At 39.4% G+C, this 24066-nt stretch overlaps 1 protein-coding gene across 3 annotated transcripts; it reads left to right on the top strand.

Moving 5' to 3' along the window:
• Positions 1–293: 293 nt before the first annotated feature.
• Positions 294–12256, top strand: Larp7 (La ribonucleoprotein 7, transcriptional regulator). 3 transcript variants are annotated; one of them, XM_090356670.1, is made up of 13 exons: positions 294–459; positions 2388–2567; positions 2761–2861; positions 2945–3028; positions 3103–3267; positions 3344–3437; positions 3509–3850; positions 3937–4081; positions 5633–5784; positions 6570–6679; positions 9371–9530; positions 9699–9790; positions 11949–12256. In XM_090356670.1, exons 1-13 carry the CDS (start codon positions 369–371, stop codon positions 12027–12029), a joined length of 1797 nt encoding a protein of 598 aa, XP_090212796.1. In that variant the 5' UTR covers positions 294–368; the 3' UTR covers positions 12030–12256. The 3 variants fall into 3 exon arrangements, with proteins under 3 accessions (XP_090212796.1, XP_090212797.1, XP_090212798.1); XM_090356671.1 differs by lacking the exon at positions 294–459 and adding an exon at positions 752–1357; XM_090356672.1 differs by lacking the exon at positions 294–459 and adding an exon at positions 1311–1394.
• The last annotated feature ends 11810 nt before the right edge of the window (positions 12257–24066 follow it).

Genomic DNA, 24066 nt, shown 5'->3' with positions numbered 1-24066 from the left:
TGGAGCCCATTCTTTTGTCACTTCGCTCCTAATCGTTCAATCGCTCCGGTTCACCCTCCATTCCCCGAAAACCCGAGAAATATTTCACTTTACCTGTCCCATTTAAGCAAGATGCACTTTTTCGAATTTCTCCCGCGTACGCGTGTGACGTCATCGACCTGGGACCGCACCGGAAGAAGACCCAGCGCTAAGCCCGCCCACTACTGCCGTAACCAGAATCGCCGTTTTCAAACAGCCAATCACATGCTGGCGTCCTCTGAAGCCCCACCTCCACAATAGGCGGCGCTCTTCTGTGACGTCTATGACGGACCCACGGCCTTCTAGGGAGTCTTCGGCTGGAGGCACGAGAGAACGGCGTCGCTCTTCGTATGACGCGCAATAACCACGACCGTAAGGCCCAGAGGACGGAAAGTGCCAGGGAAGCAGACTCTGAGCCTGTATTTGCGGGAATTGGACGAAGTAAGTTCCAGGTGGCCTGCGGGGTTCGCTCAGGTCGGGTGAAGTCTTCCTCCCCGCCTTTTTTTCATACAGTGCATCTTCCGTGCGGCGCTTGCCCCGCCCCCTCCCGCCTACCCGTTCACCCGGCTGGGTCTCTGCGCGCACGCGCACACGTCCTACGCCTGCGCGGTTCCAGTTCCTGGCCGGTGGGGGCGCGCGGCGCCCGGGTGACGGAGTCTCGGGGCCCGCCCCGCGTCCCGCTGCGTCTGCGCGGAGGGACGGGCGTCCTGCGGGCTGCGCGCTGGGAGTGTGTCAACTGCTTTCCTAGCGGGGGTTTGACTTTGTGACCGTCGGAGGATTAGGAGCGTGTGAGGCCTGGCAACCTAGGATTAAATCGATTTTTCCGTACAGAACTTGTCATCCTTGCCCGGCGCCGGCGGCTCACGTTTGGCATCCTCACCCACCCTGGAGCCAAGCCCACTTCCCATTTTCTAGAGGTTATTTGGAGAGTCTCCGATCCTTTAGTGCCAGGGTTTGCTTTGAACCTGGATCCTCAGATCTCAGCCTCCTGAGTAGCTAGGATGACAGGCGTGAGCCACCACGCCCTGCTAGGGATTTTTTTGTTGTTGTTTTATTTATTTTTTTTTGAGCTGAAGAAGTTTTAGATGAGTTTCTCTGGAAAATGTTCCCGCACTTATTAAACTATTCTGTGTCTAATTTTCTAAGAAAAATTTAAGACAGCAAACTTACCTCGTATCTTATCTAACTTAATCTCCCAGATTATCTGTGCCTTTGATTATTTCATATATTATACTTGTTGCTTTGCAACTTTCTGGAGAGGAAGTGTAAATTAGGATTGTTCAAGGGGAGATGTCGCTGGCTGCTGTCCTGACATTGATTTTAACTTTCCAGATTGCTAGTATGTGTATCTGCTTTTTGAATTTTTCTTTGATTTGGTTAGTAGCACTTCCCTGATTATCTTATTAATTGCCATGTCTTCATGTACAAGCATAATATGTTGGCCTTTCTGTTAAGTTTATCAATCATCTTACGAAGTTTACAGAAATTCTCGAAACACAGTGGATGAGCCTTAGACTTTTGCTTAAGAATTCCTGAGTCATGGCTGGGCACTGTTGTGAAACTACCTAGTAGGATTTTGGAGATTCAAAACAATGTGTACAAATTAATTGGCATTGTTACATAGTAGCTTTTATTATTTGTCTTTTTCTAAAGCCCACACATAAAAGTCAAGGGTTACTGGTACATTTACAGTATCTTTATTACATGTCATAATAAAGGAAGGGTACATTGCTGAGGAATAGCATGTTTGACATCAGCATTATAAACCAGATCTGTGTTTTTGCCAGTTAACTGATGTTCAGTCTGTCTTATTCTAGTGGCAGGGAAAACACGGGATAGTCAAGTTGATAGAACTTAGTGGCAGATTGGTAAATAATATATATTATATACATGTAATTTTATGTTCTCTACAGTAGCTTATTAGCATAGTTGATAAAATAGCCTCTATGCTAGTAGCTATACAAATCTCTTCCCCTCCCCCAAAAGGCTTGTGGAGAAGTGACCTTCACAGGTAAAAACTTTCGATTTTGACAAAGCTTTTTGATTTTGACTACTCTCCTGATAAGATAGGCCCAAGGCAAAGTGCTTGCTTAGCAAGCATAGAGCATTGTTTAAATCTTCAGTTTCTTTGTAGCCCAGGCTACGTATTGTTTCACACTCAGCCTGAGTGCTGGAATTAAAGCATTAAATGCTTAAAGGAAACCAGGATTGGGATGTCACTCCATATCAGAGAACGGTGCAAGCTCAAATTCATTCCTTGAATTAAGGATTTGTGCTTTTAATGGAGGCTGCACAACAGATAGATAATAGCCGTAAAAACTGCAATCACACTTTTTGTAGCAAGTCATTTACATATGGTATTTCAACAGGAATGGAAGATGAAAAAATAGAAAATACTGAAAAGAAAAAAGACGTTGAAAAAAAGAAACGCTCTCGAGTTAAACAAGTGCTTGCAGACATTGCTAAGCAAGTGGACTTTTGGTTTGGGGATGCAAACCTTCACAAGGACAGATTTCTTCGAGAGCAGATTGAAAAATCTAGAGATGGATGTAAGTTTTATATGTAGAATATCTATCTCACCTTGTTTGTCTACTTATCAGATACATAAATACGCCAAAGCAGCAGAGAGCCCCATTTTTAAAAAAACTTCTTTCCTGAAGTTTTAAGCATATAACAAAGGTTTGAAATAGGTACCTGTGATGATTTGTTCAACTAACCTTTTGAATTTTCAACATCCAATAGATGTTGATATATCACTTCTGGTATCCTTTAACAAAATGAAAAAGTTGACCACTGATGGGAAGTTAATTGCCAGAGCATTGAAAGGCTCAGCTGTTGTAGAGGTAAGTTAATCTCATACTTATAATAATGTATAATTAAACATGAGATTGAGATGAGATTAAACTAAACTGACACTGTTTAAAAGCTGGATTTAGAAGGCACGAGAATCAGGAGGAAAAAACCTCTGGGAGAGAGACCAAAGGACGAAGATGAACGCACAGTATATGTGGCAAGTACTTTTAATTTCAAAAATGACACTTATTCACATTTTGAATGTTTATTAACTTTTGAATTTATTTACAGGAACTGCTTCCCAAAAATGTTAATCACAGCTGGATTGAAAGAGTATTTGGGAAGTGTGGCAATGTTGTTTACATAAGTATACCACATTATAAGTCTACTGGAGATCCAAAAGGTTTTGCTTTTGTAGAGTTTGAAACAAAGGAGCAGGCAGCAAAAGCTATTGAGGTGAGTCAAAGGTCCTAAAGGAAAAAAAATACAAAATTGTCAAGTCACTCAGTAGTAACACCATTTCTATTTTCAGTTCCTTAACAACCCACCAGAAGAAGCACCAAGGAAGCCTGGCATATTTCCCAAAACTGTAAAAAATAAACCCATTCCAGCCTTAAGAGTAGCTGGTAAGTACAGTGACTATAATAGTAATAGTAAAAGTGGAAGTGCTAAAATGCTTAATAAAACATTGTTGCAGAGGAAAAGAAAAAGAAGAAGAAGAAGAAAGGCAGAATAAAGAAGGAAGATGGCACACAGACCAAAGATTTAAGCATGGACAGAAGCAATTTAAACCTCTGCAAGACAAAGAGATCAAGGACTGCATCTGAGGGCTCTGACACGGAGCCCCAAAAGCAGCCTGCAAAGAAAAAGAAAAAACGAGACAAGGATAGGAGTGAGGGCATAGCAGAAAGCCGAGCAGGGAAAAGGAAAAGAAGTAGCTCTGGAGACGCGGAATCTCTAGCTCCAAGATCAAAAGTGAAGAAAATGACTCCGAAAGGCATTAAAAAGGAAGTTTCTGAAATATCCAAAGAAAACAGAGGTACAAATTAAAAGAATTAAAATGTACATACAATTTCTAAGGTTATGCACAAACCAATGCTATTTCTATAACTGGTATTCTTGTAGATCTAGAGTTTTCTACTGAAGAGGAAAAAGACACTGGAGATATTAAAGATGGTTCTCTACTGAAAGCTAAAAGGAAGCACAAGAAAAAACACAAAGAGAGACATAAAATGGGAGAAGAGGTTATACCACTGAGAGTCCTGTCCAAGTGAGTAGCATGTTTTCATGGCTGGGCTGATTGACACCACTCCATCACCATTGCTAAAGTGCAATTCCAATTAAGTGAACAGAGTTGCATATTAGCAACAGTGGTGGCATGGGGCCGAGGAGCAGGACGTGGGGCTTACGGGATGATTAAGTAGGAACCACCACACTCAAACATGGAAGCACTTATTTTATCAGATCACAGCAAGTGCCTCCATGTTAAAGTAAAGGGGGGCCCTAAGAGATATAAATACGAGCTTCATAAAATGTAAAAGGAAAACTTACCATCACCAAAACATGGAAGCACTTACTTTTTTAGATCCAAAGCAAGTAAGTCCACGTTTAAGTGATGGGGAGCCCATTTTGAGCGCTTCAACCTGGAACAAAATACTCATAGCAAAGCTTCCAGACTTGTGTGGTACTGGAGACACCCCCACTGAAACATGGAAGCACTTACTTTTGGTGCACACAGCAGGTACCCCCACGTTAAAGCAAAGAGGACCCCTTTAGTCACTGGTGAGAGAAGTTATCATCTGAAGCAAGTTGAACTCACTTCTACTAAAACATGGAAGCACTTACTCTTAGTAAGAACTCACAGAAAGCACACCCATGTTAAAGTGGAAGGGAGTCCAGCAGAGACAGGAAAAGCTGAAGGGGGTGAAAATACCAATACAAGCTTTGCTTTACCTCCAGAGTCCACTTACCAAAGTGCATTTGCCTTCTCTTCTTGGAAGCTGAGAGACAGGGACCTGGAGCACTTGTATTTATACTATTCTTAACTCCCAAATTCCTTTTGCTTTTTATCTCAGGGAATCATTACAAGAGCCTTTTGTTATTTTAATGTATCTGCTCTCAGGGAAACTATGATGCTGGGTGGGTTGGGATACTGGGTCTCCCTCCCCCCCCCCACCTTTTTTTTAAAGTACAGATGTCAATGTTAACTGCTAAAACCATTACCACAAGGTATCCTCTTTAAAAAAAGTCTCCTATCTTTTTTTTCCCCCCTTTGGCGCTGATTAGAGTTAACAATGAATGCTCCCAACAGAGTTAAGAAATGCATTGTTTTTATATCTAGAAGAGCTCTAGATGTTTGGAGAAATAGCTACATGTTAAATGTATGTAAATAAATAAATTGCTTCTTTGGAGTACTATTTTCTTCCCAGAAATTCCTTTTGATTCACCTAAATCCTTAGGAATGTTATCTCTCCTTGGAAGAAATTCAACAAATAATCTTTCAATTTTAATCTATTTTCCTACAAAATGATTTGATAAATACTAGTGATTAATCGAGGAATTACCTTAAAATTTTTACTTTTAAACAGATAAACTCTTTTCAAAGAGAGCATTTGGGGTGACTGGTGGAACCAAAAGAATTTCTTTCACCTATTTATTGATTGGACTTAGAAATTAAGTAATTCATATAATATTCTTTAACAAAGAGAAAAATTGGAAAGAATGTGTTAGAAAGTCATTGGAAATGTATGATATTTAATTTCTATACTTGCTTCGAGTCCTCTGTTGTCATTATTTCTGTACTGTATTTTTTCCCTTACAGGACTGAATGGATGGATTTGAAAAAAGAATATTTAGCACTACAAAAAGCCAGCATGGCTTCTTTAAAAAAAACAATATCTCAAATAAAATTGGAGTCAGAAATGGAAACCGACACTGGTTTACCTAATAAACCTGAAGTGAAAATTGAAAAAGGTAAAGATTACCTGTTTTGAAGGTTGTAATGGAGGTAAAAAATTTCCTTTATTATAATGAATATTTAGGAGTTGCAGATATACCTTAGTGCCTGCCTTGTTTGCACAGGACTCTTTCCAACTCTGGAGAGGAAGAGGAGAGAAAGAAAGGAATCATTATAAGGGCACTTTCAAAGTAATATTTTTCCTACTCTTTTTGCTACTTTTTATTATTTATTTGAGTAATAAATGCATACTTTACAGACATATAGATTGGTGTTTCTTACCTGTAATTTTTTTTTTGTCGGTCATAGGGTATAGGTGCTGTCTCTGCTCAGGGCTAACAACCCTCTACTACTTTGTGCCACAGTACCACTGCTGGTTTTCCAGGGTTAATTGGAGATAATAGTCTCATAGGCTTTCCTATTTGGGCTGGTTTTAAACTGTGAGCCACCAGCATCCAGCTCTTAAATGAAGTTTCATTCAGTCATATGAGCCAAAAGCAAGAACAAGTTCATACAAATAAGGATAAATTTTAAATTCCAATAAATGGCAGAAAATGTAAATATAAATTCTCAGATTTGAATATCAACATTTAATTAAGTACAGTGCTTTTGTTCTTTAGTTCATGGATAGCGTTTATTTTCAAATTGTCTTCAAAATGCAAATAATGAAATTTTCTACATTTTCTCTTAGTACTCTGTGGTTTTAAACTAAATTTTAAATGAATTGCTTTCAGTTCACCTATGACGAAATTAAATGTAAGAGATTTAATTCTGGTCTTTCCCTTTTCCAATCAATCAACAGCCAACAGTCAAGAGTGCCGCCCTATGGAGAACACAGGACCACAGTTTGTGAGTGGCGTGATTGTGAAAATCATTAGCACCGAGCCTCTACCTGGGAGGAAACAAATCCGGGTAATACTTGCAAGCTCCCAGGTGTCCTTTTCTTCTTTTAGTAACTTCCTGGTGTGAAAATGTTTCACTGTAAGATGGAAGACAAAACAGATCACTTTAGAATCTGTATTCTGGTCTAAACCCCCACCCGATAATTTTAAGCAAACTCTAAAGGACTTTGCCTTTTACAAATCCTTGTTTTCCATCATTAATGGTTGCCTGCTGTGTAGTTGCAAAGGGTTATAATGTAGTCATCTTGACTACTCACCAGTATTTACCACACATTTATTTTTTTTGAACATTTTAATCATCATTAGTTGGTCTGCAGTTTTCAATTTTAAAATTATAATTCTCTTACGTTGTCTAGTTTGGAAATGAACCAGAAAAATATATGAATTTGTATTAGGATCTTTAAACTTTCAGTAGGTTCCAATATTTTATTATCTAAGAAAAGTAGAATTATTATTATTACTATTAAATGTAAAGAACAATGCGCATATTCACTTGGCCTGAGTATAGGTTGTTTTTTGTTTGTTGATGAGCTATTGTAAATTTGGGGGAATTGAAAGAAATTTTTTTGTACAAAAATAGCCTTTTGATTTTTTAAAAATTTAATCCACTAGCAGAGTAGTTCCAGATAACATAAATTGGACCATAGTATCACAAAAGTCAAAAACAAACATTTTTGAACATTGTTCTAAAAACTTTTATAGTTTACCTCTAAATAGTCTTCTGTGCATACAAAACAATACATTTGATTTTAGTGCACTTAAGAATCCTCTGTGAGGGTAGTACATTATCACACACTTAGATGATATACCAGTCTTTTACATTCTTTTCTAGAACAGTCACTACTACGTAGTTTGTCTTGTTTTTTTAAGCTTGATACCCATGCAAGTTGTTTTTCACTATATGCACTCGATCTAAAACCTTCTCCTTAAAATGGAATGGCTATTGCTAATATGTACGTTTCTTTTTCCAATATTGATGGGAGGTCTTTGCCAAGCCTAGGGGCTAGTATACTTATGGGAGGAATTTAGAACAGGCCGGGAACTTGAGAAATAAACAGATGTTTACCTCAAAATCAGAAAGCAACTGTAGTCATGAAGTTAATCATTACATTTTTCTGCAACAAAAACTAATTCATGTTGGTTACTGTTGGTGGTGGCTTGCCCCTGTGATTACCAAGTTAATTTGTCATTATAGGGGTTTTAAATCTAAAGGCCTTAAATCAGGAGATTAGCCTCACATTATAATGGGTATTTAGTAAATACCTTTTGAACTGTGCTTTTCTAGCTCTAAAACCAGTTATAAAACTCAATCAGTGAATAATTCACAGTTCATCAACTTTTTATTACCTATGGTTTTTCTTGCTGTGATTCTATATTTTCTACTATTAATTAGATAAAGCTCTCCTTTTTTTAATTGATGCAAACATTTGCTAAGTTCCTTGTTTTGTGATAAACAGTATAAGCAGGAATATGAAGTAATTCTTTTTGTTTTTTGAGACTCATCTATATGATTACATGGCATAACCTTTTCTTAATATATAATGAAGACGTATTTCTAGTCATTGCTTGATTCTTTACATAAATTACATAAATACCTAGAAATACCTAGAAATTCAGTATTCAAGAGTAATGTAAGTAGTTGCTTCTTAAAAAATTAAGTCAAAGCCCCATGACCCACAAAAAAAAATTTTAAATAAAAAGCTAGAGAGTAAATTTTTCCTTGAATCTTTGGAATTTAAACCCCTATAAGAAAACTTTAAAAATAAGGTCAAAACTAAAAGGAAACCAGTTAAATAAAGCATCTTTCCCCAGCTGGAAATCTCCCTTTATTTCTTTAGCTTTATGAATGAAAATTGATGAATTAAGAATTGGTGTGACATTCCTGCATAAATGCATTCAGTGCTCTCTGGAACCTGCTGTGAGAGACTAATTAAGGATGCAGGAATCTGGCTAATTTGCCCTCACAGCAGGCGTCCTAGGTAAAACTTTACCCTTACTGGTGATCTCCACTTATTTAGAAGTTGTATTGCTATTTTATCAAAATCTAAGAACTCTTGTGCTGTGTTCCTGTTGATCTGATCTACTGGTAAACTAGAGGATTTCTGTAGGTTCTTTGGAGATTAGTTTTCATGAGTTATAAAGAGCTTACAGATCCTTACATATAATTTTAAGTCGTAAGTGGTGTACAGGTGAGTAAAAGTAAGCTTATCCCCAAATCTTCTGTCTCCTTTTCTTTTCCTGTTCTTTCTTTCTTTTTCTTTTTGGTGGGGGAGGGCTGGGAGTGAAAGGCTTGAACTCAGGACCTTGGTGCTGTCCTTGAGCTTTTAGGCTCAAGGCTAGTGGTGCCCTGCCACTTGGAGCCACAGCCCCACTTCTGGTTTTCTAGGGAAAAAGAATCTGGACTCATTTTCTGAACATGAACATAAGAGTCTCAAGAACTTTCCATGATCCTTAGCTCTCAGCCTCCTGGGTAACTCCGGTGCAGCCACATGGCCTTGTTTTTTAACCTTGTTCCTTGGGACTGGCCAGTCTACTCTATACCTCAATAGAGTTGTCCTCAATAGACTTTCTAACTCAGTATTTTAAGGACATGGTTTAAAGGAGTATGCTTATAATATCTTACAGTGCTCATTGGAATTGGTTTAGATGTACTATGAAATATCATTGACTTTTTAAGACACTATGTTTAATTCCAATGCAGGATACCTTGGCCACAATCTCAGAAGTTGTTTATGTTGACTTGCTAGAAGGAGATATAGAATGTCATGCCAGGTTTAAAACTCCCGAGGATGCTCAAGCAGTAATGAATGCACATACTGAAATTAAAAAGAAGCATAACTGGAAACTCGAAGTCCTTTCTGGTAAAATTCACTAGAAATATTTTCATAAAGTATTGTTTGGTCTATTTTCAATTCAGCTGTTGGAGTATATCTCCCCAGCTATTCTATTTCTGTTTATAGGGTTTAATTGGTGTTTTTCTGGTGTGTGTCATTCATTATCAGTTATCATCGCTTGTTTTTTGTTTCAAGGTGATCATGAACAGAGGTACTGGCAGAAGATTTTGGTGGATAGGCAGGCCAAACTTAATCAGCCTCGAGAAAAGAAAAGAGGCACCGAGAAGGTAATCAGTTTTTTTTAACGCCTTAAACTGTTTTTGAAGGTTAATTATCTTTGGGACATCAGAATAAGCTAATAATAAAATAACTCGATTTTGCTTTGTATAGCTAAAACTTACTCAATACAGCTTTCCTGGGTTTTACATACATGAGATAAGATTATTTTTTTTAGTCAGTAGTGCTACTTTACACAATAAATTTAGTCTGGGCTTGTGTTTTGCAGTTATGTGACTGTATAACCATTATCTTTTTGTAAAAACCACAATGTATATTAAATGTTGTTTATGAATCTAAAGAGACTCCAGAGATAACATTCAGAGAGTTAAGACTGAGAGTCAAGTTCCCTATGGCAATAGTAAGATTTTTTCCTATTCTCCAAGATAGTCAACAAGTGATGAAAACCAGCATAAATAAGCTTAAGGCAGTGTTTCTTTCGATTTTATTTTTGTGACAAGTATGATACTAATAAAATATGTAATATCTTTTTGCTACTCAACTATGGAATATGTTGATGTACGCTAATGTGTTCAGAACAAAGTATGCTATATTATCACAGCGTAGAACGGTTATGAAAGTCTAGAGAAACCTAAAAAATGTACAGGGTGTTTTTCTGCTGGCATCCACTGCCTAGCATTCATTGGAACTTATGGTGATTCAGGAGTATTTTCCTACTGTGCTTTGTGAATGTTGTTTTCGAGAGTGGAGACTGAACTTGTTGGTAGGGAAGCCTTCTGCCTTCCTAATAATTAGGGTCTGTGTGGTGCTATTTCAAAGCCCTTTTGAAATTAGCTAGTGTTAAAAGCACTGATCCAGAACGTAAAACTAAAATAGTTTGTAAGTAATACTTATGCTTTAATTGGGGTGAAATGTCATTTAACACTAGAAATTAAGAAGATTGTTTTATTTTTTAATTTTAGAAATTTTATGAAGTTCCATTCTTTGAGTTGGAGAATTTTTCATAGTTACTTACTTGTTTCACTATTGGAGTTGGCGATAGCACAATTTATTAAGTAGAAACAGCTGAAACTGTAGGATTAGTTCATAAATTGAAATTAAAAGGAGGTACTGCACAAAGTGTTGGACAAAGCTTGTTCAAGGAGAAGACTGATTTAATTAATTTACTAATTAACTCATACTAAATAAGATGTTAATTTTCTATCCAGGAATTTATGGAAGCCTAGAATCATGCTCTATGTGTTGTCTTGAGCATTTCGCACAATTTAATTTTCCTCTAAACATTGTTTAGGCGAAATATGCTTGCCTTCAAATCCAGGGCCCTCATTTCTAGTATCACTTTTAAAAGTAAACAAACCCAAGGGACTTTATAAGGGTGTCATAAATAGTGCCTGCCTTTCAGATCTTTTTCTCAAATTTTAAATTATTTATTTTACTTTTTAAGCATGTTTGACACATAAATGTATGTATTTGTGGCATTTGTCTTAAGAACTGTGAAAAGTTCTCTTAAGTGTTTTTATATTTTAGGGCTTTTTTTTTTTGAGTGTTTTAGAGAGATTTTGGTATTTTTTTTTTTAAGGAGATAGATGTTACAAGCTAATATGGCCCACCCAGACTTTTCTCCAACTCATGATTTTTTTTCTCATTTGCCCGTGTTGGGACTACGGGCCTGGTCACCATTCTTCTAGTTACTTACTAAACATATAAATTGTTGTAAACTTACTGTGGTTTAACAGAACTGAAGAACCACTCCAGTGATCAATTGGTAAACAAACTTTTATAACATCCCAGAAATATACTGTCTCTTTAACATAATACTAAATCACCAAGTACCATATAATTAAGGACTTCGTATCATTTGACTGTGACTCACTAATTACTACGAAGTCCATTTGGAACAACAAAAACTTGTATTTTTCTAAGGAAGGTTAATTTTACCAGTTAGGTAAGGAGCAGCTATTTTAAATAGATTTTAAATAACATATAACAGAAGTGGGAATAGGTACATATTTCAAAAGTTTAATATCTGTTTTACTTAATAATCTATAATGTCAACAGCTCTTTTTGTTTTGACCTAAGCACAATTGTCACATTGGTCTTTCTCCTCCCAAAATTTTCATTCAAATGAAGTCTTTGTAGTAATAACCGTGTTGATTGGTTTTGCTTCGTGTAACTATGTCTAACACATTCTCATTTCTTTTTCTGTAGTTAATCACCAAGGCTGAAAAGATTAGACTGGCAAAAACTCAACAAGCAAGTAAACACATTCGATTTTCTGAATATGACTGAAGAAAATTATACTTTACCTTTTCATTTTACTGGATACTTGAGCAATTCTTAGGAAATTCATTTTATTATGGTAGTACAATATGCTAAATGTTTTTCTAAAATACTCATTGAAAGAGTCCCTCTTGTAAATAAGATTTTTGACAAATACATTGGAAACCCCCTTTTTTTTTTGGAAGTATGTAAGGCAACCTCAACTGATTTCATAAATAGATGTGTTTTGAACCTTATTGTTTGTGTTTATTTACAAAATAAATTCGTAATTGCAAAAAATAAAAGACATGCCTGTAAAGTTTAGAAAAGTGCAGTAGGCTCAGGGTTTTGTAACTTTTCTGATTAAAATTACCTTAAAGCCCAGTGCCAGTAACTCTTGTTTCTGAGATCTGAGGATCATGGTTCAAAATCAGCCCAGGCGCTGCAAAGCCAGAAAGACTCATCTACAGTTAACCCCCAGACAACCAGAAGTGGTGCTCTGGCTCCAGGGGTAGGCAGTAGCTTTGAGCTGAAGAGCTCTGAGACAAAGCCCAGACCCAGAGTTCAAGACTGTTTACAAAAGGCTGGGGCCAGGAGTTTGGCCTAGTGGTAGAGTGCTTGTCTAACATGCACAAAGACCCGGGTTCGATTCCTTGGTACCACATACTTAGAAAAAGATAGAAGTGGTGCTGAGGCTCAAGTGGTAGAGTTCTAGCCTTGAGAAAAATCCAAGGACAGTGCTCAGGCCCTGAGCTTAAGCCCAAGACTGGCCAAAAAAAAAAAAAAAAAAAGGCTGAAAGTGTTGCTGTGCCTCAAGTTGTAGCCTTGAGCAAAAATGTGTCCAAGGACAGTGCCCAGGCCCTGAGTTCAAGCCCCAGGATTGGCAATTAAAAAAAAATAGTAAGTAAAGGCTGGAAATAGAGCTGTGGCTCAAGTGCTAGAGAACCAGCCTTAAGCAAAAGAAGCTCCAGGATAGAGCCCAGGCTAGAATTCAAGCCCCAGGACTTGAATAAATAACATGAACTGTTGGTAATTCAAATGTTGAATTTTAAAAGAGAATATTCTCATAAACATTTTATTTTGGCTACGCAGAATAAAATTACCAAGGTCTGTTTGCCACGTTGAGTTGTCTAGGAGTCAGCATCAACCAGAATTAAGTGCTGTCAATTTTAGTTCAACAGGATGAAGTAGGTTGAAATGGAAGAGTGAAAAAGAACATTTATGGGAATTAAGACTATTGTTTTATTCAGGACATCTCAGGACTAGAATATTTACATCTTTTTAGAACTGGATTTACAGTATCTGTACAGGACTGACACCTTAGGCTCTTCCCAGAATCTCAGTCATGAGATTTATTTTCTTGGGCAACATACCCATTCCTGGTTCCATTTTTGTCTAAAAGTAGGGGACTCATTTGATGGCACCTTCCATGAGCTAAGGCCTAGAATCAGGAATCTGTTCACTTCTGTAAGCCAGAGATTTAACTTTGTGGAGGGGGGATGGTAACAACTGACAACTGCCAAAGAAAAGGACAAGTTAGCAGTTACTTATTCTCTGGTTTCGCCTCAAGAAAGAATAGTAGCATACATGGACTCATACAGAAGTAAGATCCATAAAATCTTTACACCCTGTTGAGAGTACAATGAATGTTGCTCTTGTGGATAGAAAATAGAAGGAAATGCCTGTTTCTGGAGTTCTCACAACTTAAGGCAACACTAGAGATGTTAGAATATGTAATTCCTTTCACTCTTTGTACCATTTAAGGCAAATACTCATTCAACAAGTACAGATTGAATATTTTGTGTTTGGACATTGTTATAGCACTTGAGAATGAATAAAAGTACATTTTTTGTTGTTTTTTTCTTTTTGAGCTTACTTGTCAACAGGTGATATATATGTAAATTGTACTTGCTTATCTGAGAGGTTGCTTTTTTTTTGGCCAGTTGTGGGTCTTGAATTGAGGGCCAGAGGACTGTCTCTGGGCTTCTTTCCCTCAGAGCTAGAGAGACCTCTGCCACTTTGAACCATAATGCCACTTCTGGCTTTTTTCCAAGAAGTTCATGGAGATAAACTTCTCATGGCCTTTCCTGCCCCAGGTGGCTGTGAACTGCTGCTATCCTAAGATCTCAGCCTAAATAGCTAGGATTACAGGCATGACTCAACCTGGGGCTTCTGGTAGCATTTTTTAAATGTGAGAGAGTGAGTTATATCCCAGTACTACATAAAAGGACAATCTTCAAAAATGCCTTGGGAAGTTTACACCACAGTAGAGCGATTAACATGCAAAACCAGGAGGGAGACAACACCAGACCCATTAATAATTGTGCTTATCTCTTGTTTGTTGATCTAAGACACAAATAGGCTGTAGCACATTCAGCCACACAACTTGCACACACATACACACACAGCAACAGCAGCATTCAGAGTGATTGCTGTGTGAATGGTGTTCTCACACTTGGGCAAAGCTTAGTGTGCTTGCCTGTTTGGCAGCCCAGTGCACAAAATCCATTGTATTTGAGATGGTCTGTCTGCTGAGAGAGGCAATAAGCCCTCAGGTTTTTATGGCCCCAAGTAAGAAACCTGGATTCACTGTGCACCAGGTTTTAGACCCGCCTTAATCTTGGCTATTTAGGGCTTAGCATTTAAGAAAAGCATTGTGGAAGCTGAGACTATTCAAGAGGCTGAGATGTGAGAATCACAGTTCACAGCAGCCTGGGCAGGAAAATCTGTGAGCTTCTTTGATCTCCAGTTAACCAGAAGTTAAAGAAGTAGAAATGGAGCAGTGGCTTAAGTGGTAGATTGCTAGCCTTGAGGGGAAAAGGCCAGCACCCAGCACTGAAACCAAAAAAAAAGGAAGGAAATTATCTTTTTGCTACAATTTGTTTTTTTTTGCCAATCCTGGGACTTGAACTCAGGGCCTAGGTACTGTCCTTGGGTTTTCTCAAGGCTAGTGCTCTACCATTTGAGCCACAGCACCACTTCACCAGCTTTTTCTGTGTATATGGATGGAACCCAGGGCTTTCTGCGTGCTAAGCAAGCACTCTACCACTAGGCCACACTGCTGACACTACATTTTGATTTCTAATTCTACCTACAGTTAACAAATGCCAATGAATACTCATGGAATCAGCTTTTTGCTTTTTGTTTGTTTGTAAAGCTAAGGATTGCTTAAGCTTTGCTTAAGACTGACTACCATTGTAGCACTAAATTGCATCCCCAGCTGCATGCAGAAGTACTCAGGGCCAATAAATAGAATGCTGAGAAACTCATTAGTAATCAAGGAAAAGGACAAAGGAACTCTGGTTTTGATCAGTTAGATGATAAGCATGAAAACTACTTACTGATACTACCCAGTGTAGAATATAAAGATAAAGAGATTAGGTACTGTTTTACTTACAGTATATACTGTAAACAGTTTACAAACTACAAAGGACTTTCAGATATGTGAAAATATTTTCAAATCTCATTCATCATAGGAGAAACACAAGTCAAAACTGTACCAGGACAACATTTGTTTTCACATCAACTTGGCAGGTTCCCAGCTTTTACAAAAGACATTGTTGCTGAGGATATGAAGAAACAGGCTGTTTTCGTTTCTGAATGTTTATTAATGATTTTTAAAATTTTTAAAAATATCTAATTCTTAATAAATTTGGATTGTTTTTTTTTTTTTTTTTTTTTTTTTTTTTTGCCAGTCCTGGGCTTGAGCTCAGGGCCTGAGCACTGTCCTTGGACTTTCTCAAGGCTAGAGCTCTACCACTTGAGCCTCAGCACCATTTCTGGCTTTTTTCTATGTATGTGGTGCCGAGGAATCGAACCTGGGTCTTCATGCATGCTAGGCAAGCACTTTAACCACTAGGCCAAACTCTTGGCCCAAATTTGGATTGTTTTGAAATGAATCAACTGTGGGATCTAGCAGCATAACTTTTTTGGGGGGGAAAGGGGGGTCACGGGGCTTGAACTGGGCCTGGGTGCTGTCCCTGAGCTCTTCAGCTCAAGGTTTCCTCCCTACTTTTTTTTTTTTTTTTTGCCAGTCCTGGGCTTGAGCTCAGGGCCTGAGCACTGTACCTGGACTTTCTCAAGGCTAGAGCTTTACCACTTGAGCCTCAGCACCACTTCCGGCTTTTTTTTTTTGTATGTATGTGGTACCGAGGAATCGAACCTGGGTCTTTGTGCATGCTAGGCAAGCACTTTAACCACTAGGCCAAACTCCAGGCCCTCCTCCCTACTCTTAAGCCAAGCCCCACTTCCCATTTTCTAGAGGTTAATTGGAGAAAAGAGTCTCAGGTCCTTTTGTGCCTGGTTTGGCTAGGAACCTTGATCCTCAGATCTCAGCCTCCTGAGTAGCTAGGATTACAGGCATGAGCCACAGTGCCCGGCTAGCAGTAAAACTTTTACGTATATATTTTTATCAAGAGGGAAATTATGCATCCCTCCAGTGAAGAAGGAAGCTGAGTTCTTTCATGTCAGTAGGAGGAAGACAAACATCTAACAAGAACAGCAAATGCATAAAAACATGTTACAAACTAGTCATCATGACATAAGCCTGGAATCTTAGCACACAGGGGCTCAGGCAGGACTATCAAAGTTCAAAACTAACCTGAAGGAATACAACAGTTGGAAAACTACTTCTTTTGGGTTTAAAGATTGGACTCTTTCAGCCAGGCATGGTGATATACACTTATTTTCCCAAAGTCTTGTAGGAGTCTGAGGCAAGAAGATTGTAAGTTCCAATCAAGCCAGATTATATAGTGAGAAGGTGTGTGTGTGTGTGTGTGTGTGTGTGTGTGTGTGTGTGTGTATACACATACTTCTGGTTTGGTTTCCAGCAATTCTGCTCTTTGTTTTATTTTGCTTAGGTCCTGAGGCTTGAACTCAGGTCCTGAATGCTATCCCTGAACATTTTTTGCTCAAGGCCAGCACTCTAGCACTTGAGCCACAGCTCTATTTCTGGCTCTTTTGATGCTTTTTTGAATAATAGGCATGAGCCACCAGTGCCCAGCTCTGTTCTTGATTGAAATTCATCTTAGAATCCCTGAGTTATATGGAGCCCAGAGGGAACAATTATAGGTACTTGGAAGAAAAGTTCAAAACTCCATCTCAAAAAAATAACTAGGAAAAAGCCAGACTGGAGATGTGGCTCAAGTAGTAGAGTAGCAGCCATGAGCAAACAGTAAAATGAAGATGTGAGACCCTGAGTTCAAACCCCAGAACCACTACTAAAAAAAAACAGCTAAAGGGCTGGATGTCAGTGGTTTATGCCTGTAATCCTAGCCATAGGAGGCTGAGATCTGAGGATTGTGGTTTGAAGCCAGCGTAGGCAGAAAAGTCCTAGTCGGGTTCTTACCTACAATTAATCACTCAAAAGTCAGAAGTGGAGGTGTGACTCAAAGTGTAGCATGATAAATACTTAAGGACAGCATTGTGATCCAGAGTTCAAGCCCCAGGGCAAGAAAGAAAGAAAGAAAAGAAAAGAAAACCATAAAGACTTCACAGGTTTACTGACATACATGGATGGTCTTTCTAGCTCAATATAAGTGAAGCAAATTCACAAAATACTAATTTAGAACTTGGCTCTACATATGGATATATTTAAGAAAAACTGAATGACAATTGCATGATGAAAATAGTCAAACATTATTTTCTAGAAACATTTACCTTGGAATTTTTTGTTGAGATTAATAGAACAATGTTGTTAAAGCAATGAAGTAGACCCACATCTGAAGAAAGATGTTATTGTGTTAAAGATTATGTGTCTTATTCATAGAAATTTCTGCTTTAAGTGGCCCATTTTGCCCATGTATTTCCCTCCTTACCCCACCCCCACTCTCTCTTTGTTCCAGTCTTGGGGTTTAAACTCTGGGCCTAAGCATTTCTTTTTCTAAAGGTTAGTGTTCTACCACCTGGGCCACAGCATTACTTTCTCTGAGTAGTTTGTTGGGGATGAGTTTGAACTTTCCTGCTCAGAATGGCTTTGAACCACGATCCTCAGATCACAGCCTCTTGAATGGCTAGGATTACAGGCATGAGCCACAAGCTCACTTCCTCCCTCTCTCCCTCCTTTCCTCCCCTCCCCCTCCCCTTTTCTTGCTCCTTCTCACCCTTCCTTCTTCCTTCCTTCCTTCTTTGTGCTAATACTAGGACTGTGAACTAAGAATTTGGACTCCATCCCTTAACTTTTTCTCCCAAGGTTGGCACTCTACCACTTGAGCCCCATCTCCATTTGTGGCTTTTGGCCGATTAATTGAGCATATGAGCCTCCCAGACTTTCCCATCTGAGCTGGCTTTGAACCTGTATCTTCAGAATTAAACCTCCCGATTAGGAAGTATTACAAGTGTGAACCACCAGTACCCATCTTGGGTTTTATTTGTGCAGTGACATTTATGTAGGCTATCAACAAATTCTTTTCTGCCAGTCCTGGGACTTGAACTCAGGGCCTGGGCTTTCTCAAGGCTAGAGCTCTACCACTTGAGGCCCAGCACCACTTCTGTTTTTTTCTATGTATGTGGTACCAAGGAATTGAACCTAAGTCTTTGTGCATGCTAGACAAGCACTCTCTCTTATCACTAGCCAAATTCCCAGCCTCAACCTTTCTTTTTTTAAGTAGGATTCTGGAGTCTTTGTGATAACACTTAACTGCCATATTGATGAAGATCCTAAGATTCCCTTGGTGCTGCTTGCTGTGGTGCTCAGATTAGATTAATGTTCTGGGCTTGCTGTCAACTCCCCCCCCCAGCCTTTTTTTTTTTTTTAATTCCCCTAACATGACCTTCTTCTAGAGCCAAGTTAATTGGCAGCCAGCAGCCAGCACATGACTCTCGGCTCCTGTCTTTGGACTGTTAGAAAGATCTTTCTCTGAACCTGGAGTGGCTTTCCCGTTCTTATCCATCATTTCCTCCCAACCCTAACTCCAAACTGTGGGTTTTCTTGAGGTGTAGGGGTGTGGAGAAGGGCTCAGTGGGGAGATTTCCCATTGTGATGCCCCTTTCCTTAATCACTTAGGCTCCCTGGGGCTTCTCTCTCTAGTCCCTGTTAATTTCCCTAAGTTAATTTCACTTTCAAGTGACTATTGTCTCTCTAAAGGGGGAATGAAGCCTTTGTTTCTTTGTTATTTGAGTTGAATTTAACACCTGCCGAAACTTGGGATTGTCCTCCAGCAGAGATTCAAATGTTGCTACCACACTTGTCATTAAAAAAATAAAATCAGAATTTAATGGTTGTATTAAAGAAAACACACAGAGAAACTGCCAAAGAAAAGTATGTGAAAAGCTGTCTGAAAGTATGTAGTAGTCCCCAACGCTCCACAGATAAAACTGAAGTGTTTTCTCCCCACCTTGGGAAAAAAGACCCCCTTGAGCCTTGAACTCAGAGATTGGGTGCTGTTCCTCAGCTTTTGTGATCAAGACTGGTTCTCTCTACCACTTGGGTCACAGCTCTCTGTACAGCTTTTTTTTTTTTTTTTTTTTTTTACTTAATTGTAAATTGTCTCACAGTGCTGAATGCTGTTGCCTCACACTTGTAATTCAGGAGACTGACATATGAGGATCGTGGTTCAAAACCAGCCTGGGCAGAGAAGTCCTTGTGAGATACAAGTAGAGCTGTGGCTCAAAGTGATAGGAGCCCTGAGTTCAAAACCCATGACCAACCAAAAAATAAAAAAGTGTCTCACAGACTTCCCTGCTCCAGGTAGACTTCAAACTATGATCCTCAGATCACAGCCTGCTAGCGAGGATTACACGTTTGAGCCACCAGTACCTGGCTGGTAAATTTTTTTTTCTTCCTTTTTTTGATGACATTATGAACTGGTTCCAGATTTGAACATAGAACCCAGGGCAACGTCCCTTAACTTCATTGCTTAAGGCTGATTCTCTACTACTTGAGACATAATTTTATTTCAACTATTTGGTGACTAACTAGACAAAAGAATCTCACAGACTTTTCTGCCCTATCTGGCTTTGAACCCATTCCTCAGACTTAGCATCCTGGGTAGCTAGGATTCAGGTATAAGTCAACAACACCTGACCTATTTATTTACTTTTAATAATTACTATAAGCATCTAAAGTGAATCCTTACTCCTAGCACTGTAAAGCCTGCACACAGGCCTGAAGAAGGGTTTGCCTTCACCATTCTTCTGGCTCCAAATGCATATTATTGACATAAAATTTATCTTAGTGATGGATACACTTTGGAGTAGATGGGTTGATAAAATTGGAGGAGACAAAGATGTCTCTGGGCTATTCTGCTCTCAAAAGGTTCCTACAAATTGCCTTCAAAAGTTAGAAACCTCAACTGGGCAATGGTGGCTCATACCTGTAATCCTAGCTGCTCAGGAGGTGAGATCTGAGGATCCCAGATCAAAAGAAGCCTGTTCTCACAACAGTCTGTGAGAACTCTTATCTCTAGTTAACCACTCAAAAACCGGAAGTGGCTCGAAGAGGTAGAGGGCTAGTGTTGTGCACAAAAACTCAAGGTCAGGACCCAGAACCAGAGTTTAAGCCCCAGGACAGGCACACACACAAAAAAAAAATAAAAAAAGAAAAAGAAAAGAAATAAATAAAAAGAAGGAGGAAAGGAAGGAATGAAGGAAGGAAGGAGAAAGGAAGACCGAGAGAGAGGGAGAGAAGGAAGAGGATGGGAGGGGAGAGAGAGAGAGGAAAGAAACTTCACACCTGTAATCCTAGCTAATCAGGAGGCTGAGATCTGAGGATTGAGGTTCTGAGCCAACTTAAGCAGGCAAATCCATGGGACTCTCTTCTTCAATTAATCACCCAAATGCCAGAAGTGCAGGGTGTGGGTCAAGTGACAAGCATACTAGCATTGAGCACATTGAGGTTCAAGGACAACTCCCAGGCTCTGAGTTTAAGCCCCAATCCCTGCAAACACATAAAAACAAGATAGGAATCACAGCAGAGGGCCTGGCTACTGGTGAGCATGTTCGAGCTCAGCTGCTGTAAGTGTGTTGTCACCACCCAACTTGTCCTTTAGCAGCTGGGATAACCTGCTGAGCATCCGGGGTGATACGGAATATTTTCGTCCTGAGTCACGTAGTCGCTGTCTTTAAATATCCAGGTTGTATTTTGGAAGAGATGGATGGTCTGAACACTGAATCACTTAAAATTTGAGGGCATCTGAATCATTGTGGAGCCTTTGCCCAGGGTCCAATCCCTAGCAAACACACACACACACACACACACACACACACACACACACACACACACACACACACACACACACACAGAGCATGCTGGCATATATCTGATTATGGTATAAAACAGAGAACTATAGATGTTGGTTCCTTCAACGTTCCTAGCTCAAGGTTGAAATGACAAATGACATAAGATAGTCCCTGTCAATTGAATCCTATTTTGGCAGACTTATATACTATTTATTTCATACAGTAACAGGTGTCTATATTTGGCTGTTTCCCTCTAAGTCCTTGAAGTCAATCCTTCTGCCCCTGCTGCCCTTACTGAGGAAAGAAAGCTCTAGTAGCGTGAAGGAAAAGCCGCTACAAAAGGGTGTTCATAAGACAATTTATGGGATCAGATTTTCCACAGTCACCAGCATGAAGGCAACATTGTTGGGGACAATTTGCCAAAAAACCATCATGTGTTCAAATTGGACTTCCCAACTCGATCCTTCAGCTTCCCAAGTGGAATCCTGTGTCTCATTTCCGCCATATGACTACTTTTAGGAAGGCATTTTTGTAACTCCTCCAGTATAAAATAGAGGTTGAATCATTCATTCATTCACTCACTCTGTTTCTTTTCTTTGTTTTTTTCTTTTTTTGCTGGTACCAGGGATTAAACTCAGGGCCTCATGCCTGGTCTGCTTGCTTGCTCATGGTTGGTGCTCTATCCCTTGAGCCATACCTCCAGTTCTGCTTTTTGCTGGTTAAATAAAAATAGGGTCTCTTAGGGGATGGGAGTTTGGCCTAGTGTTAGAATGCTTGCCTAGCATGCACGGAGACCGGGGTTCGATTCCTTGGTACCACATACATAGATTTTTTTTTTTTTTTTTAAAAGGCTACAAGTGCTGAGGCTCAAGTGGTAGAGCTCCAGCCTTGAGAAAGTCCAAGGACAGTGCTCAGGCCCTGAGCTCAAGCCCAGGACTGGCAAAAAAAAAAAAAAAAAGACATGTGGTGGCAAGAATAAGACTCATGGAACTGGAGGCCTTTTTCAATGGTAGAGCATCAGCTGAGCAAGCAAGCTGACTGACAGACCCTGAGTTCAAATTAAAACAAAAATTTTTAAAAAGAACTGGACTTTACTAATTAATTATTTATTACTTATTTATTTGCAACATACATGCAGGAGACACAATTTAGGTATTTATTATTATTATTATTATTATTATTATTATTGTTTGTTAGTTCTGGGGCTTGAACTCAGGGCCTGGGCACTGTCCATAAGCTAAGACTCTTCTACTTGAGCCACAGCACCACTTCAGGCTTTTCCTGTGTTATGTGGTATCAAGAAATTGAACCCAGGGCTTTATACATGCTAAGCAAGCACTCTACCCCTAAGACACACTCCTGGCCATAGTTCCTTTTTTTGTTGTTATTGTTGGTTGTGGGGCTAGAAATCTGGGCCTGGGAGCTGTCCCTGAGCTCTTCAGCTCAAGGCTATCTCCCTACACCTTGAGCCACAGCGACACCTCTGATTTTTCTAGTGGTTAATTGGAGATGAGTCTCAGGGTGGGCTGGGAGTTTGGCTTAGCGGTAGAGTGCTTACCTGGCATGCACGAAGACCTGGGTTCGATTCCTCGGTTCCACATATACATAGAAAAAGCCAGAAATGGTGCTGAGGCTCAAGTGGTAGAGCTCTAGCCTTGAGAAAGCCCAAGGACAGTGGTCAAGCCCTGAGTTCAAGGCCCAGGACTGGCAAAAAAAAAAAAAAAGAGTCTAAGGGACTTTAGTGCCTAGGCTGGCCTTGAACCTCGATCCTCAGACCTCAACCTCCTGAGTAGCTAGGATGACAACCATGAACCACCCCATCCTACTGCTTTGTTTGTCTGTGTTTAATAAGCAGGAAGTATCTTAAGTCTGTCACCCTACTTACTCAGGAGGGTGAAATCCTGAGGATCGCAGTTTGAAGCCAATCCAGGGAGGAAAAATTCAGAGTTTCTTTCCCATATCCAATTAGCCAGCAAAAAGCTGGGCTGGAGAAGTAGACCAAATACTAACAACAGAATAAGCAAGTCAAGCTTAAAATTGGTCTCTGTTTAAAATAGAGGACCACCTGGGCTCTGGTAATCTTAGTTACTTGGGAGGCTGACATCTGAGGATCACAGTTTGAAGCCACTGCAGAAAGTCCATGAGATTCCTACCTCCCATTAGCTACCAAAAAGCCAGAAATGGAGCCGTGGTGGCCTTGTACCATAGAGTCCTAGCTTTGAGCATGAAAGCACAGGGACAGTGCTCAGGCCCTGAGCTCAAGCCCCTGGGCTCTTTACGTCACACACAAAACAGAGACCCATCCCTAAGTGCAAGGCTCTGAGTTCAAATCGTAAACACTAAACAAAATTTAGACAGGAAGGAAGAAAGAGTAAAGGCAGGCAGGAAGGCAGAGAAAAAGATTTTAAAATGGTCTGCCTAACCCAGTGTTATCCTTTTGGGAATTCAGGAAATATCATATGGCTTACCATTTATATTTGTTGTTAGGTATTGTTATTCTCACTCTGCTTAAACAAATTTTAAGAAAAACTGATAACATTTTCTGAACCTGTAAATGGCAAAGTCAACAGTAAGATTCCAAGTTTATTTGACAGTTAAAGCCCATATTTTACTAGAGCAAATAGTAAGCTTAGAAGAAAAAAAAGAATATAAATATCATATAGTTTTTACTCTTCTTCGGTGAAACATGAGAGAATTGAAGCTATTTACATTGTGTATCCCTGGGGGATACGCAATGTCTTTGACCTCTTATTTGGGGCAAAATGTTGTCCAAACACAAGGCATTTCCCTTAAGAAAAGGCTGGCCACTAGAAAGGTAAAGAAATCCCTGCATGGGCTGGAATGCCAGGGCTACTTCATTGGCAGAGCAGAGCAGGGAGCTAGTGGGGTG

This window comes from Megascapheus bottae, chromosome 23 (genome assembly GCF_031878675.1).
Source record: "Megascapheus bottae isolate mThoBot1 chromosome 23, mThoBot2.hap1, whole genome shotgun sequence".
Lineage (NCBI taxonomy): Eukaryota > Metazoa > Chordata > Mammalia > Rodentia > Geomyidae > Megascapheus > Megascapheus bottae.
The sequence above is the reverse complement of the archived record's forward strand: the minus strand, read 5'-3'. Positions and strand labels throughout refer to the sequence as shown.